This window comes from Jatropha curcas, chromosome 10, assembly GCF_041381405.1.
Source record: "Jatropha curcas cultivar XTBG-Jc1 chromosome 10, XTBG_Jcur_1.0, whole genome shotgun sequence".
NCBI classification, from domain to species: domain Eukaryota; kingdom Viridiplantae; phylum Streptophyta; class Magnoliopsida; order Malpighiales; family Euphorbiaceae; genus Jatropha; species Jatropha curcas.
The window spans coordinates 3,971,078-3,988,257 of NC_143160.1; the positions used below are offsets into that span (position 1 = coordinate 3,971,078).

The 17,180-nt window shown below is 34.2% G+C and overlaps 5 protein-coding genes and 1 long non-coding RNA gene across 6 annotated transcripts; 1 reads left to right on the plus strand and 5 right to left on the minus strand.

The window, feature by feature from the left end:
• Positions 1-214: 214 nt before the first annotated feature.
• On the minus strand, positions 215-2,391 carry LOC149492947 (11-beta-hydroxysteroid dehydrogenase-like 4A). The gene is made up of 6 exons (XM_089715364.1): positions 1,742-2,391; positions 1,454-1,646; positions 1,288-1,373; positions 907-1,038; positions 662-790; positions 215-585 (listed from the first exon to the last, which is right to left on the minus strand). The coding sequence occupies exons 1-6, from the start codon at positions 1,922-1,924 to the stop codon at positions 379-381; spliced, it is 930 nt and encodes a 309-aa protein (XP_089571490.1). The 5' UTR covers positions 1,925-2,391; the 3' UTR covers positions 215-378.
• Positions 2,392-4,278: 1,887 nt separating this feature from the next.
• On the minus strand, positions 4,279-6,322 carry LOC105648770 (11-beta-hydroxysteroid dehydrogenase-like 6). The gene is made up of 7 exons (XM_037640356.2): positions 6,000-6,322; positions 5,724-5,916; positions 5,574-5,624; positions 5,388-5,440; positions 5,137-5,268; positions 4,935-5,057; positions 4,279-4,637 (listed from the first exon to the last, which is right to left on the minus strand). Exons 1-7 carry the CDS (start codon positions 6,180-6,182, stop codon positions 4,392-4,394), a joined length of 981 nt encoding a protein of 326 aa, XP_037496284.1. The 5' UTR covers positions 6,183-6,322; the 3' UTR covers positions 4,279-4,391.
• Positions 6,323-7,943: 1,621 nt separating this feature from the next.
• On the minus strand, positions 7,944-10,106 carry LOC105648902 (11-beta-hydroxysteroid dehydrogenase A). Its single transcript, XM_089715581.1, has 6 exons — positions 9,532-10,106; positions 9,257-9,446; positions 9,072-9,157; positions 8,853-8,984; positions 8,597-8,761; positions 7,944-8,488 (listed from the first exon to the last, which is right to left on the minus strand). The coding sequence occupies exons 1-6, from the start codon at positions 9,712-9,714 to the stop codon at positions 8,198-8,200; spliced, it is 1,047 nt and encodes a 348-aa protein (XP_089571707.1). The 5' UTR covers positions 9,715-10,106; the 3' UTR covers positions 7,944-8,197.
• On the plus strand, positions 10,042-13,953 carry LOC119371082 (uncharacterized). The gene is made up of 2 exons (XR_005178645.1): positions 10,042-10,123; positions 13,237-13,953. It is a non-coding gene; the product is annotated as an uncharacterized LOC119371082 (long non-coding RNA).
• Positions 10,383-11,475, minus strand: LOC149492948 (uncharacterized). The gene has a single exon (XM_089715580.1). It carries the CDS (start codon positions 11,284-11,286, stop codon positions 10,687-10,689), a length of 600 nt encoding a protein of 199 aa, XP_089571706.1. The 5' UTR covers positions 11,287-11,475; the 3' UTR covers positions 10,383-10,686.
• A 1,581-nt stretch (positions 13,954-15,534) lies between the features above and the next one.
• LOC105648772 (HVA22-like protein e) lies at positions 15,535-16,974 on the minus strand. The gene is made up of 6 exons (XM_012235271.4): positions 16,827-16,974; positions 16,631-16,723; positions 16,517-16,543; positions 16,264-16,386; positions 15,960-16,179; positions 15,535-15,735 (listed from the first exon to the last, which is right to left on the minus strand). The coding sequence occupies exons 2-6, from the start codon at positions 16,675-16,677 to the stop codon at positions 15,715-15,717; spliced, it is 438 nt and encodes a 145-aa protein (XP_012090661.1). The 5' UTR covers positions 16,678-16,723; positions 16,827-16,974; the 3' UTR covers positions 15,535-15,714.
• Between the last annotated feature and the right edge of the window lie 206 nt (positions 16,975-17,180).

Below are 17,180 nucleotides of genomic sequence, written 5' to 3' on the forward strand. Positions count from 1 at the left end.
TTTTTTCATTTAGAAGTAGAGAGAAAAAGAAAAAGGGGTGGGGAGTTGGGGTAAAAGAACCGGAACTTATGAAGAATAAATTATACTAAATGATCTGTGATGGTTTTCTTGTACAAGAAACAGTTTATACAATCCGTACCCATATTTTGTGTCGGAGAAAACAAATTGCAAATTTTATAGATTTCCTTGAGACAAAAAATTAGAAATGTCTGTCTTGAGGCTAATTGATTCTTTTATTCGTGAAGTATGAAGATTAAACAGAATCTGCTTGATTAATTTTTTGTTTTACATGGAAAGCTCTATGTAGGTGGAGAAATCAAGACTCAACCTCTAGCAATGCACGTTACAAGATAAATAAAAATGCTCTGAATTTTGAACCTATGCTTTCTTGTCGGCTGCCCTCCGTTTATCGATCATATGCCAACGAAACAACCTCTCCAGCAATTCGGGGCAAAACGTCTTTAACAAAAACATCACTTTCATCCCTGATGGCACTGTCAAGTACATATCTCCTCGTCTTGCACTGTTCACAATTGCCTTTGCACATACTTGAGTTGATTCAACTGCGGCGGATTCTGCTCCAAACTGTCGTCGTCATTAAAAATAATTAGTAAACAAATTCATTTCGTAAACACACAGATACCGAATCATATACATATACCTCTGATAGGAAATCAGGTGTAGTAATTTCCGACTCAATCAAGCCAGGAATTACAATAGTTATTCCAATATGCGAACCACATTCAATCCTCATTGTCTCATAAAAGCTTATCAAGGCTGCCTTGCTTGCCTGAATCCATTTCAATCAACACCTCTAATTAATTAATTATATGGCTAAGAAATTAAGAAGCTGCTATGTATTTATACGTACACCAAGGTCTTATATAGTTATATGTGATTTCTTACATTGTAGAAGCTCAATTTGGGCGTCGATAACCAAGGAGCTATTGATGCTATCACCACAATTTTCCCTCTGTTCTTCCTTAGATATGGAACGGCTAATTGACTGCAACGTACTGAACCCCAGAAATTCACGTCCTGCCAACATAAAGAAAAGAGAAATGATAATCTATTACGTTATCGTTTTAAGCAAGTGGCATTTTTTTAAAGTGAGAATTGAAGCCTTAATAGAGTTAATCAATTCCATAGATTGTGATCTATTTTTTCTCATCCAGATAAAAAAAATTTCGTAAATTCCTGGAATGATTAAATTTAAATTCTATCAATCAAATTCAATCAATATAAATGACCTCAAAAATCCAACAAAAAACAAGTCAAAGATATTACCATAACGGGAACAAAAGAGGAGAAATCATAACAATCTTCAAGCATGGATCTTGGAGCAATTCCAGCATTATTAACCAGATGGTCCACTGTTGCATAAGATTTTTTACAACTATCACAAAATTAAAATCATATGTATTGATAAACAAATTTCTCAACCTGAACTTACATCGGCCAAAATGGTTAAAGGCCTCATCAATAAATCTCTTGCAGTCTTCAATCCTGGAAACATCCGTGCGCATCGCAATCACATCCGGCGATCCCAGTTTCCGGGCTTTATCGGCAACAGCTTGAAGACGGTCCTCTCTTCTAGCAGCAAGAGCCAAACGAGCTCCTTTCCTTGCATACTCATAAGCAATATGCTTTATGCCCACAAAACACAATACCCAAAAACAGAATTCAAAATAAGTTCTATAAAGCTTTATGAAATTCATAGAAACTAACATAGGTTGCAAACCTCGCCAATTCCTGAAGATGCTCCAGTGATTAGTATTACTTTGCCGGCGACATTTTCGCTGAATATAGTTCGTTTAACATGTCTCAGCGCCTTGAAAACAAGATACGGTAGTAAAAGTAGAGGAAGTGCTAAAAGTACTGTAAGGGTAGTAACAACATCCATCAACTTAACAATCAAACCCATGGCTTCCTGCAAATCTAAGTTAAAGAAAAACTCTGAGGAGCTTTAACTTATAATTAATGCGCAGTTTCTGCATTCCTTATTTTTAAAGAGGAGAAAGAATATAATCGAGATATGCTCCAGATTCATTCTAGCTGTGAAATCACAGCCACAGAAAAAACAATCAAAAGAGACAAATCTTCAGTAACGTATGCAATTGGAAAAATGAAATTAAGTGGTGATGTTCTCGAGCCAATTTTTATCAGAAAAATGAAAAGAAAGAAATAAATAAAAGGATAATATAGAATTAATTAAGAGGATTTTCCATTTCTGTGGAAAAAATCCTGAAAACAGATTCTTTTGAATTCAAATTAGGTTACAGGATTCTCCGTCGCGGCTTAGTAGATATTCGCACGTACATAGACGGCATCTAAAGTTTAAAAATATATTTTTCTTCGAACTGGTGCTCGAGTGAGATTGGCTTTTACCAACCCGTTAGCTGTCAAAAAAAAAAAGAATAATAAGGCTGAATCTGTCTACTAAATTTTGTTAGCCGCCTTTGTTTGAAAACAAATAAAAAAAAAAGAAAGAAAGGTTTTGCTCAATCATATATCGGTGAGACGAGCAAAAGAGGATGGTAGGTTTAATTATAAAAGGAAGCTAATGTTTAGGTTTTTAAACACACCAAAACATTTGAATGTGTTTTATATTAGGGATTTAGAGCAAGTCTCTTAGAGTCCATTGGAATATAAAATATTTGGGGTGTTTTTGAGGGTGTCGGGTAGAAAACTATTTTATAATTGTGGTTGTAACAATTTGCCGCATAGTGAATATTTTTCTTGGTTGTCGTTTGGCAACGGCCGTAGTTTTTCTCCACTTGGAAAGTTTTCCCGTTTGTTCCTGCTTGAAGCCAGTCCGAAGGGCGGGAAAAATAGCGATTTTCTCAACAAATTTGGCAATAATATACAATTTGCCTAAAGTTTAATTTTTTTATACAATTTACTCCCTGAATTTAATACCAAATAAATAATAAATCCAATTGAATAATGTAACTTGTATTTAATTTAATTAAAATAAATAGGACTTATTTTATCGACATTTGAAAAAGAAAAAAAAAAAGAATAATAAACAGGACTTGATAAAACATTGTCCTCAGTCTAGCTTGAACTGAGGAGATGGAGATAGAGCTGTTGAAGTCCTATTTAAATGCATAAACCTTCTATAAATAGCCCAGTGGTTGCCAAACTCTACCACCTCAGGATAAAAAAACTTCCACTGCAGCAACACCTAGTAAAAGTAGAGGAAGTGCTAAAAGTACTGTAAGGGTAGTAACAACATCCATCAACTTAACAATCAAACCCATGGCTTCCTGCAAATCTAAGTTAAAGAAAAACTCTGAGGAGCTTTAACTTATAATTAATGCGCAGTTTCTGCATTCCTTATTTTTAAAGAGGAGAAAGAATATAATCGAGATATGCTCCAGATTCATTCTAGCTGTGAAATCACAGCCACAGAAAAAACAATCAAAAGAGACAAATCTTCAGTAACGTATGCAATTGGAAAAATGAAATTAAGTGGTGATGTTCTCGAGCCAATTTTTATCAGAAAAATGAAAAGAAAGAAATAAATAAAAGGATAATATAGAATTAATTAAGAGGATTTTCCATTTCTGTGGAAAAAATCCTGAAAACAGATTCTTTTGAATTCAAATTAGGTTACAGGATTCTCCGTCGCGGCTTAGTAGATATTCGCACGTACATAGACGGCATCTAAAGTTTAAAAATATATTTTTCTTCGAACTGGTGCTCGAGTGAGATTGGCTTTTACCAACCCGTTAGCTGTCAAAAAAAAAAAGAATAATAAGGCTGAATCTGTCTACTAAATTTTGTTAGCCGCCTTTGTTTGAAAACAAATAAAAAAAAAAGAAAGAAAGGTTTTGCTCAATCATATATCGGTGAGACGAGCAAAAGAGGATGGTAGGTTTAATTATAAAAGGAAGCTAATGTTTAGGTTTTTAAACACACCAAAACATTTGAATGTGTTTTATATTAGGGATTTAGAGCAAGTCTCTTAGAGTCCATTGGAATATAAAATATTTGGGGTGTTTTTGAGGGTGTCGGGTAGAAAACTATTTTATAATTGTGGTTGTAACAATTTGCCGCATAGTGAATATTTTTCTTGGTTGTCGTTTGGCAACGGCCGTAGTTTTTCTCCACTTGGAAAGTTTTCCCGTTTGTTCCTGCTTGAAGCCAGTCCGAAGGGCGGGAAAAATAGCGATTTTCTCAACAAATTTGGCAATAATATACAATTTGCCTAAAGTTTAATTTTTTTATACAATTTACTCCCTGAATTTAATACCAAATAAATAATAAATCCAATTGAATAATGTAACTTGTATTTAATTTAATTAAAATAAATAGGACTTATTTTATCGACATTTGAAAAAGAAAAAAAAAAAGAATAATAAACAGGACTTGATAAAACATTGTCCTCAGTCTAGCTTGAACTGAGGAGATGGAGATAGAGCTGTTGAAGTCCTATTTAAATGCATAAACCTTCTATAAATAGCCCAGTGGTTGCCAAACTCTACCACCTCAGGATAAAAAAACTTCCACTGCAGCAACACCCTAATCCACGATGGCTCTGTCAAGTACTTGTCTCCACGGCATGCACTCTTCACTATTGCTTTCGCACATGCCTCCTTTGACTCTTTTGGTACGATCAAATCTACTCCTCCCTAATTTTCAACATAAGCATAACTTAATTTATAAATTTGACAATTTGATATTATATTATATAGGTATCCCTAATTTGTAGAGCTATATCTAAATTCGGCTCGTACCAAATCGGCTCACTAAGGCCTAAAATGTTCGAACGGTTACTTACTTCATTTATGAGGATTAAACGATAGAACTCACTTAAAGGAGAAAAGTGTTGAATCATTCATCGGTATAATTTTAATGAAATTAATAATGTTTAAATTATCAAATTTGAGTTTGATAGAATTTACAAATGAAGCCTATAGGCAAATTACCTTTTCCATGGCTCCAGACATTTCTGATTCTATTAGGCCAGGGGTTACTATTGTTATGCCAATTTCTGAACCAATTTCACATCTCAGAGACTCATACAAGCTAATTGCTGCTGCCTTGCTTGCCTGGATCGAGCCAAATTCATATCAATTACATTAATAAATAATCCTATATATAATTATATATAAAAAGTGAAAGTCTTACACAGTAGAAACCCAATACTGGAGAGGGATACCATCCCAGACCTGAAGCAATAACTATTATTTTGCCTTTGCTTTTTATCAGATGTTGGAGCGCAAAATGGGTGCTATACGCTGTACCCCAAAAGTTCACATCCTATACATAAAATTACGCAATTTATATTGTATTGTTACGTTTTCACGCTATCAAAATATTAATTTGATAAAAAAAAAAAAAAAAAAATCAAAGACAGGAAAATTATGCTAAAGCCTTACCATAATTTCATGAACTTGTGGTGTGCTTGTTGTTATCATTTCAAGATTGCTAACTATATAAAATTGCAAATTAATAATCAAGTCAGTTTGCATAGAGTTTTAGAAACAAAATATTAATAACTAAATAAATAAATAAAGGAAGCAGAACAACATATAGATCTATCAAAATATTGAATATTTTCTCACCTCCGATTTGGAAAAGCCCTACAGTTCCAGCGTTGTTCACCAGATGATCCACTTCTCCATCACATTAACAGAACAAAATCAGCATATGTAACAGACTTTGAAATAATAAATAATTTTCCATACTTGTAACCCAATAAATAAACAACGTACGTTTGCCAAAATGGTCCACAGCAGCCTCAATAAACCTTTGAGAATCTTGCAGCTTAGAAACATCAGCGCCAACAGCTAAAACATCTGGGGAGCCAAGAAATTTTGCCTTCTCTGCAACTGGTCCAAGACGATCCTCTCTTATGTCAACCAGCACTAAACATGCTCCTCGCTTTGCGTACTCATAAGCAATTTGCTTTAAATTTGCCAAAACACATCCATTATCAAATAATTAATCATAATTTCTAAATTCATATCACTGATGATCTTTTCACTTACCTCGCCGATTCCTGAGGCTGCTCCGGTGACCAGCACAACTTTTCCGGCCACATTTTCGATGAATATATGTCTTTTTAGACAATAAGCAAACCTGAACACAAGATATAGTGGCAAAAAACATACAAGTAGAATGATGTTTAAAGGAGGAAGCACAATGTTAAAGAACTTGTGAATCAAATCCATGCCCTTAATTTGCTTTATTAGAAGCACAATGATCTGATATTGCACGTGTTCAGTTTGTAAACCGTATGGATATCGGTTAGCAAATTGCCAAAATGCAACAAAGGCCAGGTGGAGAAGACAGGTCACTGGTCTATCTATTTAGCGCTGATATATTTATATTTGCCAAAATTCCATATTTGGCCTCTCAAAAAAAGAAGAAAAATAAAATTTCATATCTGTAGTCTAGAGTTTTGTTAACACGTCCATCAAAAAATTGAATGACGTCACCCACCTGTCTATTACCCCTACTCTCTTTGTTTATTCTTTTTTTTTTATATCATTTTCTCTATTTTTTTTTATTCAAAGAATATAACTTTTACCCTTAAATATGGAAATAATAACTTAATAATAAATATGAAAAATTAAATGGTCAATATTATAAAATATTTAGTATTAAAAAAGCAAAAAAAAAAAACATATACAAAGAATATGGAGATCCTTGTAGAAAAGAAATAAAAGAAATCGTTTGTTTTTTTTGCATCATTTTTGTTTTCGCTATCTTTTTTGAGAGAACCACCTAAAGTTCGAACGAAAAAGAAGGCTCTTTATTTCAATTAGTCCAGTGTTTCTTAAATGGTTGTGTCAGTTGTTGAGAGGGTTGCCCAAAAGCAGTACTTTATAGTAGTGATCATATTGATAAAAGACTAGTCCTGGTGAGTGACGATATCGATCGTAGAGTTTCTGACTAAATCCGCTAATTATGATGTGATGTGGGATCCACAAACCATTCAGACTGTAGGGTAGAATTTTTTGGATTATATCCTTAAATTTATTCGGGATATGACCAAAATGTGATCTGAACGCTTTAATTGCTTCCAACTTCCAACTTCCAATCGCTTTAATTACTACCAACTACCCACTTTCAATTTCTATTTTATACACTTGTGTTTTATGATAATGGACAATTCTTGTTTCAAAATATAAATAGTTTAAATTTTTTATCTTAATATTAAAAAAACAATCAATTTTCTTAAACTATAAAAAAACTAAAACTAAATTGACTAAATTATTATTTATCTCTAAACTTAAATTGATTAAATTATTATTTATCTCTAAACCAATAATTACTTATGCATATATTTATTGTTTTGAGGATAATATTGAAAAAACTCTCATTTATTACTCTTTAAAATACTCAAAACGATTTTCTTTAAAATACTCAAAACGATCTATGTTATGGGATAAAATAATCAAAAAAAAACTTATATTTTAGAGACAAGAGGGATCTATGTTATGGGATAAAATAATCAAAAAAAAAAACTTATATTTTGGAGACAAGAGGGAGTAACTTGTAATTGATTGATACGAGGATTTAATAATAAATAATACTAATAATACTAGTTATTTCAGTTTAATTCAAATAGCTACTTTTTTAACTTTCATAAAGGGCAAAAAAAAAAAAAAAAAAAAAAAAAAAGGAGAGAGAAATTTATATAGCGGGAGGAAAAGAAAAACGAAAAAGAGGCTAAGCTTCATGACTTTAATTTTCTCATCGCACGCCCACAGGTGATTGGGCTTATTGATCAAATAATCAAACCCGAGCAGCGCCGGCTGTAGATATAATTTATGCCCGTTTGTCTTTTAATTGGTGTGCAGGTTAGCAATGTGCAGCCATCTTATGGGCCAGGCTCAAGTTTTCTTTTTGGCATGTAGGAACGACTTGTCGGATCATTTCATTAATGCACTAACAAAGCAAAAGTTCGCTTGTGTTTGCCGAATGAATAATCCAAACGACACCAACAACCTGTCATTTCACTTGCAGTGTTTTGCAATATAGCGTAAACGACAAGAGAGAATTTCTTAAAATTTCAAATGTAAAAAAAGAAAGCACTCCTCCTACAATCACAACTTCAAAAGTCACTGCACACTACAGAGTTTCTGATACCCAAAAGAAAAAAAAGGAAGTATCGATTCGAATTTGAATTTCAAAACACAGGCATTCACTTTGAAGAGCAGTTTCAGGCATACTCTTTATCTCACTCGATCTTGGGCTCAGTCGTTTGAATAGTCTCAGGGTAGAGGATTTTCTTAGCTCCAGTCATATCAAGAATTTTCTTGGTAGGAGCTTCCGTGGCTGGTTCTTCTGGTCTGTTAAGAAACAGAAAACGATAATTCCATTCAAGCATATCAGGGCAAAATACCTTCCATAGCCACGTTACCCTGAGCCATGCTGGCTCTGTCAGATACTTATCTCCCCTGCAAGCGCTGTTTACTATTCCTTTGGCGCATCCGCTAACTGTTTCGACTGGGATCGGACCCACTTGAACCTAAATCGATCCGTAAAAATTCAAAGCAATTAATATCTTCCATAGATATTGGCTGAATAATTAACAGATGCAAATGTAACAAAAGAGAGCAGAAAGGAGCCAGCTTACATCCCTCAAGTCTTGATCCACATCCACTTTGCCTTCAGCTAACATAAACTTGCCTTGGGTCAATTCAGACTCTGTATGACCAGGCGTCACTATTAGTACACTAACATCAGATCCTAATTCAACCCTTAATGTCTCGAAGAAGGTCACCAATGCTGCTTTGCTTGCCTGAATGTTGATTCCAATTGAAGTGTTATTTGCAAATTAAGCCTCATGAATACAATTAACAAAAATTTATATATATACACATAATATTTACATTGTAGATGCTCATTCTTGGCAGTGGCAGCCATGAACCAGAGGAAGAGAGGACTATAATCTTTCCTCTGCTGTCCCTTAAGTACGGAACGGCAAAACGTGTCATAAAAGCTGAACCCCAGAAGTTTGTGTCCTGAATAGGGTTTTGTTGCCTTATTATTTCCAAATTTGAAACAAGCATAAATATATAAGTTGAAGCTTATGAAGAATTATTAATTACCATTATCATCCTAAAATTGGTGATATCTGTAATTTCTTCAAACATGGAGACGGCGCCGATTCCGGCATTATTGACAAGATGATCCACTAAAACACAAGCATTAGGTCCATTAATTATCTGAATAAAAATAGCAAAATGACATTAACGTACAAGCATCTGATCTAAAAGTGCATGGGTACTTACACCTCCAAAATGACTAACAGTTTCATCAACGATTCGGCTACAATCATCGACTTTCTGCACATCAGCAAGAATCATGAGAACATCAGGAGAGCCCAACTCCTCCGCTCTATAAACAACTTCTCTCAGTCGATTCTCTCTGCGGGCTACAAGGGCTAAGCGGGCTCCTCTCTTCGCGTACTCGTAAGCCAAGTGCTAGAATAAACAGAATAGAAATTTCCGTTTCGTCATTTCTTTTGGCGGTCAATAAGTTACAACATATAGTACTAAGGTTTGTTACCTCTCCTATTCCTGAAGATGCGCCAGTTATAAGGATGACCTTGCCGGAAACGTCCTCACTGAAAATGGAGTAGAATACATAGAGGAAGGACTTGAAAAGAAGATAAGGTGGCAAGAAAAAGCATAGGGAGAAGAAGGTAAACGGAGGGGCTACTAAGTTAAGAAACTTGTGAATTAGATCCATGACCGGAAAGTGACTTGAAGCGTCAAATTAGGAAGGTCAAAGTTGAAGTGTAAGTTTGGGTTTATAGGCGACCATCCGATGCTTTCCATGAGATGAGAACTACGAAGCAAGCAGGTGGCGTGGCATCACTGCATGGCTTTGACATGACACGTAGTTCAGGCAATTTATCCACGACTTCGTCATTGATCCTGTCTTTTGCCGCTTCTCGAAATTCAGATTAGTATTCTGGAATGCAGAATAAAGAAACGATTTTAGTATGTTTTTATCCCCAAAAATAGGATCCGATAAATTAACAGAGACGTTCTAATGCTAGCAAGTCAAAGCTCACTGGATTAGCCGACGGTCTGTGCTACTGACAGATTTTACTCTGTTTAGGTCATTCTGCCAACGATACTGTGTCTTTTTCGAGGTTAGTTTTTTTCTTGAATGATAATATTTAATCACTATTAATCATTGGATTGGATTAACATAGGATAGGAGTTGCAATTCATGATTCCTTTGTTTTCCTAACTCGATGCACTCATGATGTTTGTTCTATTGCTCCAATGAGGGCAGTATCAGGAGAAATTGGAATAATATACACGTTTTTAAAGTTCAAAAGCGAATGAACTATTAGGATTCTCTACAAAATCAGGAGGAGGTTATTCAAGGATACTGAGAGGAGTAGATGAGGGCACATATTTTATCTATGTCATCTGAAACGCTGAAACCATACACGCTTCACGTTTTCAATGGGCTAATAGTTTATACTAGGATAAGTACATAAATGGCGATAACCTAATCTTCTATCTACGTTTCTATCTCGATCCTTCTATTACTTCATTGCTCACTCAAAGGCAAACAAGAAAATAGTTCTAGAGTGTTAAATTTAATAATCCAACCACCAATTTTTATGTGCTTGTTATTCTTTCACATATATGTAGACTCTCTTTTGCTTTCCAGCGTTTATGCCATCAACATCTTTTATGTAGCCTAACCAAGTAGTAGTCTGGCTTCCAACCTTCTTTGCCTATTAACCCTTGCAATAAAATCATCAGCTCTTTTGTTCAACTCCTCAGTAGGCAAATTGAAATCATCTTCTCCATCCAAATTCTCTCTTGCATTCACCAGTTCTAATTTCTCTTCCCCCCATACTCTCACTTCCATTTTTCCTCCTCCACAAGTCTTGCTAGCGTTTTCTTTGAACACTATCTCCTTTTCTTTCTCTTTCTTCTCTTGAGGGGTGGAAGAAGTTTGGAGGCCTCTTTTTCGATTAACATACTCGTTGTAGTACACATCACTAGGTGCTGGAAGAGTTTTTGAAGCAAAGAACTTAGATTCCCCAATGAGGAGAATGATGATGATGTTGCCAAATATGAAAATAAACTTGGCACTGAGGAGAACAGAACTGATTTTTGGAAGAGAGCCAAAGAGAAGTAATTTGATGGAAGAGAATAGGGAGGGGAACCAGAAAGGGCTCGAACAGAAAAGACTACAAGTTAACACTGTCATATACAGGAAAAATTTGTCAAGAAGTTGATGCTTCTTGGACCTTTTAATTGCATGAAACTTTTGGAGTTGGATAAGATCCATTTGTATGTTTCCTAGTGGTGTTAGTCGAAGTTTGAGGGTGGGTTTTTAATTTCACTCTAAGCTTTGCAAATTGGTTTAGAGGTAATTCTTGTAGGGGGAGAGTTCAGCGCAAGATTCAAAGAAAAATACTAGAGAATTGCCATCTGACTGAACAGAAGGCATCGTAAACACCGAGTTATATATGGGGGGAAGTGGTTAATTTGGTAATATTTATCACGTACTGCTTTACTTTTGTTTTTGTATAGGGAGAGGACTTTATGAAAAGCTAAGAGATATTAGTGTTTATTGGTTGCTTTTACTTTTGGCTGCCTGCCTTCCACTTTATTGGTGATCTTAAATCGTTTGAAATTAACAAATGTTACAATAATCATCGATGGTAACTAAGGTAGATACCCTTCTTTCTATTCTAATAACAAAACAGTGAAAATATCTCATTTATTGGATTTTATTTCTTAATTACCAACTGACAAGCTTTTGCTTGGATGGTACTGAGGGCTATTAAAGTTGTGATATTCAATTAAAAACTAGATTTTGCATAAACCAAAGCAGCTAATTAAGTGCAGTTGCTTAAGATCAAGGAAGCACAATGTATCATATGACTGACACAGTGCATGGGAGATAAGGCATATCTGATGTGGCTCATGTTGGGTTCTCATTTTTACTTTACTGATTACGTTAGTGCGTAATTTTCCTCTATCATGTGGTAAAGCACAGCAAGGTTTAATGGTCTAGAGTACAGCAGATGCATTCCTCATTTAGGCACAATAAAAGAGAGTTCCACTTAAAAGAAAAAGGTATTAGTGTCTTCTTTTTCCTCTTTGGGGTGCTCAATGGAAGAGAAGTGGGCATTGCGTTTCCTTAAGGCAGTTGTTTAGCTTTTCTTTCGTTATTGTGCACATTGTTGAGTGGACATAAAAGGGAGCATATGACAATTGGCAGGAGTAGTGGGGCATTTTTAAAGTCACTGGCATTATTAGGAGCTTGTTTCAATATAGAGTGCAACATGAGAGAAAAACCAGGCTTGGTTATAAAATAATAACTTGGTTTTGATTGAATTTTTTTTTTCTTTTTTATGTATTGGGAAAGGGTCTGTCTGTGTATATATATTTAACATTGATGAGATTCGAAACCTAGCATTAACATTGAGTGTTTTTTTTTTTATTTTTCCTTCCTGGGAAGGTTATTAATTTACTCCAATTTTGATTTCCGGATGAAATAAGTTACTGGTTCTGATGAAGTTAATCTTATTAGTAATTTGTGATGAGTTTTGCAATATAGAATGGCACAGGATTGGACCAGACTTTAAACAAACCTCTAAATTTACAATACCCAGATATTATGGAGACTGTAAATTTCGATTAAATATATATGTTGAAAGTAGATAAAGGTCTTACACCACAAGTTGTCTTGAAGCCCCAAAATGAATCAAATGCTTCAATCGAAAATTAAAATTTTATATTTCCTTGTGCTTGATGTTAATTTTAATTTTTGCTTGTATTGGGATTAAAATTGAGCTATTGGGGATTAGAACTGTCAAGTATGAACCTGTTTACTTGTGCTCATGTCTATCAATGTCTCTGCATTGCTTATTCTTTTGAAAAAGATATGTAGTCTTGGATAATTTGTTTAATTCGAATAAGCTTTATTGGATTTGAGTACAAAGGATTGAGGAATGCCCTTTAGATTTGTGGGGATTGAGGAACTATTTGGCAATAACTTTCGGTGAGGAAATTAGCGTCAGTATTAGGTAAATGACATTTGAATGTCAAAAGTAAGTACTTAAATGATTACCTTTATTTGTGTCTCAAAGGTATCCACAATGCAGTTGCCCCTTCCTGTTGATTTTGTATTGCAGATTTTAAAGAAAGAACCTCTTTTGGTAAAGGGTAGATATTAGATAATATCTTCTGAATCTACTCGAAGTATGAGTTTAAATTTATATGATTTCAGTTAAAGAAGGATACAAGAAAAGGAGGAATGGCCTCTAGTCATGGCATCACTAATTGCTTCTTTTTACCAGTTTTGAACATTAAACTTTAAATTGTATTGAAGAAAGCTTTTCCCAGTTGACTGAAAACTTATATAGTTAAGAAGACTCAAACTCGAGACTTCTCACTGTAAGAAGACCAGACACACCTAGTTGAGGAAGGAAGCTTCCTCCGAATTCTTAAGCTATATCAATTATTAGTTTATTACTGTTATAAGTAGTGGGCTGAAAGTGACTTTTTTTGTTGAAAAAGAAAAGAAAAACTGTTGTGCAATATTAGTTAGGTTCCGAAACTTCATGGAAAGGAAAGATTTGGCAAAGTATGATTCACATTATTATTATTTTATTTGAAGCTACTGATCTAACAATTGTTAACACCTAAATGATTCAATTACATTATTTATAAAGTTGCTTAAGAACATGCACAAGTATAAAGGCCGGAACAACTGGAGATGGAACTTTCTTGGGCTCTGAAAAATACTGCAATTGGCTAATGGTTATGGATAAGCAAAGTTGTATTTCTCGTGTACATGGCCGTATGCATGCATGTACGCTGGAGTACAATTACATTATTTATATTTATTTTAATTATCTATTATCATTCTGCTATAAAGCTAAAAGATGCTCATTTTATGGTTTTTGCACGCTACTAGCCAATAGAGGAAATCCGAATTCTCTTATCAGCTTGCAGCCCTCAATAATTTAATAATGCTTTTGTTTAATTCTCTTATCAAATTCGTTGTTAGGACTTTCTTTATGAACATGTGACTGTGTAATCTTGCATTATTGACGACAGTTTTTCATGCCATTCAAAATATGGATGAAGAAGGTTACATTTGGCCCATTCGTAACCCTAAAATTAACTTATCTAATTAGGGTGATAGTTTTGATTTAGGTCATTCATAATCCAGGGTTTAACGAAAATAGAATTTTAATGCATTTTTTTTTATCGATTTATAGTATTTTGAATGATAATTCTTATGCAAAAATGTTACAATTGGAAAAAAATATATATGTTAGATATATAAACAACTAGTTCTAATGTCAATTATAAAATATTTCTAATTAGGTTTTCTTTTTTTCTTTTTTTGAGAATGAAATATTTCTAATTAAGTTGGAGATAAGTTTAAATATTAATTCTTTAATAATGCTACAGTTAAAAGATATCATAATGTCTTATGAGAAAAAAAAAAAAGAAAAAATATCTTTTTTTCACAGGATAAATAGAATTTTTTTTTTCTTTTTTGAATAACATTTAATGGAAAATACAAAAAGGTGAATAAAATAACTAGTATTTCTTTAATCAAAGAGGGAGTAGTAGTGAATTTCTAAAAGTGAGGATGAAAACCTAATTTGAAACAAATCCTATTAGTCTCCTTTTGCTTTTGACCCTCCTAAAATGGCTTATCCATGTAGTTGGTTTGACCGCATCGCGTTTCCACCTAGCCCCATCTGATCTCACGGTTATCTTTTTCAGTAACCGACATATCATTTACCAGTTAATGTTTTATTCCCTTAGCCACTGACGACTCGTCGTTCATTCCAAACGAGGAGACACAAGATTATTTATCAAGACGACGTTAACATTTTAAAAAGAAGAAATAACTGGTCGGCAGAGGCCGGTGCCGGTACCGCTCATTGAAAAAATATGCTAGGAATCAGGATTAACAAAAAACAAAAAAAATCAAAATGACGTAGAATATATTCCAAGCTGTGAGCCCAACTCTAACTATAACTCCGCCTGGGCCGGTTAGGCCCAATGGGAAATCCCCATAGACCAATAACAAATTAACAATTGTGTGTTCATAAACGAGTCCCATTCATAAAAACTAACTACAATATCAGGGAGGGAAAATTACTATCAGTCCCTTGGCTCGATAAAATTAATTATTTTATATTTTAAAAATTACATCATTAATCTCTTATTTTGCATCAGTTTACCAATCTATTTCTTCTAGTAATGGGAAAAAAGATTAATGTATTTTCAAAAGGACATGAACTAAGCAGCTAATTTTATTAAATTAGAGGGACTAAATAGTAGTTTATCTAATCGGTAAAGAAAATAATTCAACAAGCTGCTCAATGAACGAAATTCTCCCATCCTTTCCCTTTCTAATCAAGACCTTCGGTAGTAGTAAGATAGTTACAGGCGGAATAAGGGTGGGGTGGGGCCCTATTTTCTGGACATTTTATGACCATCACTGCCGCCATGTGGCCCACAAGTTGGGTACGTGTTACCGTAAAATGAAAGATTTCAACAATTACAATAAATTAGATTTAGATTAGTTGCTGAAACGTCACAAATTCAGTCTTGTAAAGATTCACAACCACCAAAGAAGAAAAGCTAAGTATGAAACAACTCGAAAAAGAAGAAACACATATTTATAAACATATTCACATATTTCTTAATTTGGTCCTCTCTTCTTCTGATTAAATCTCCATTAATAAGCCTCGTGCTCTCCCTGTAAATGCACATTAATTATTATTATTATTATTATTATTATCAAAACAAAGAAATTAATATATAAACAATATTATGACAGTAGTATTTGTTTATTCTTTTAACATAGCAGTAAGTATAAGATTAAGAAGCCTCAAAAGGCGTGGCTCTTCCTTAAAGCATGAACCAATTAAGCAAAAGAAAAAAATGTTTAAACTTAATCCGTGTAGGATTTCGATGACTCACTTTCTTTGGAGTTATGAATTGAACAAACTTGCTCTTGCTCTTGTTCTTGCCATTCCCACTGCCACCATTAGGGGAGCTATGATGATGGTGATCTCTAACGCCTGTATATTTCTTTATATTTTCCCTCACATATCTTTCATAAATAAAAGCTGCCCCTCTAAATTGTGGCAAGACAAGCCAAGCCACGAACGCTAGCTTCACTGTATACCAGATTGGAATCCTACAAAAATCGATTCAACCCAGCTTAATTTCATCGAATATGAAAATACTAAGAAGTTTTAAGTACTTCCTTAATATTAGTTACCATTCTAAGATGGATTGGAGAATCATTTCTGTGAGAGTTAAAAACGAGTAGAGAATCCAATAAGCAAGCCACTGCTGATCATCCAGTTTGGAGGGGCTCTCTATGGCCATCACTGAAGCATATCTAATTGAGTTAACAACAAAATAGCAAACAAATCAATTCAGTATTTGGTGCCATTTTAGTGCATATATACACAAAATAACAAGTTCAAATGATTTCATTAATGCATGGAGATGGTTAATGAGCTTCTTACAATGGGTATAGCAACATCAAGACTGGCCTGCAAATGATTAAACGAAAACTAAATTAGCTAATACAATAAAAAAAATTTTAAAAAAAAGGATGAAAAACCAAGTATTAGTTATACCCAGAGAGTGTATGAGCGTGAGTGAGCAATGTCCATAAACGACCCATATTAGCTTTCTTCTTGCTTCGTTTGTGGATTCTAGCTTCTAACTGACTAAAACGGACAAAACCAGTCAACAGCTGAGATGACAAAAAAACAGTGCGGAGAAATTAAAGGACTAGCGGACAGAAATTGAGAGTTGAACACGGAGAGATACTTATATCGGAGGGTTAAGGACACGTGGCAAGAGAGGAGCCAGTATCGGATTCTGCCTTAAACGTGTCGAAGTAGATTTGGCACCGTCCAGATGGGGAGTAACAAAGTTGGTGCATGCTGCTTCTGCAATCTATAAATCTGTCCTTAATCACCGTCTCATTAACAATTAATAGAAAAATAATATAAAGGGATTTACAATTAGCGTATCCCTCAGTCTATCCTTCTCCCAAAAAAAAAAAAAAATAATAATAATAATAAAAATTAATTAATGACTTTGTTCTTTTCCACAAGAACAAGCCGCGTGTTCATGTTTTTGATGTATATAAGGTCGGTGACGCGTGCCATCAGGCAGAGG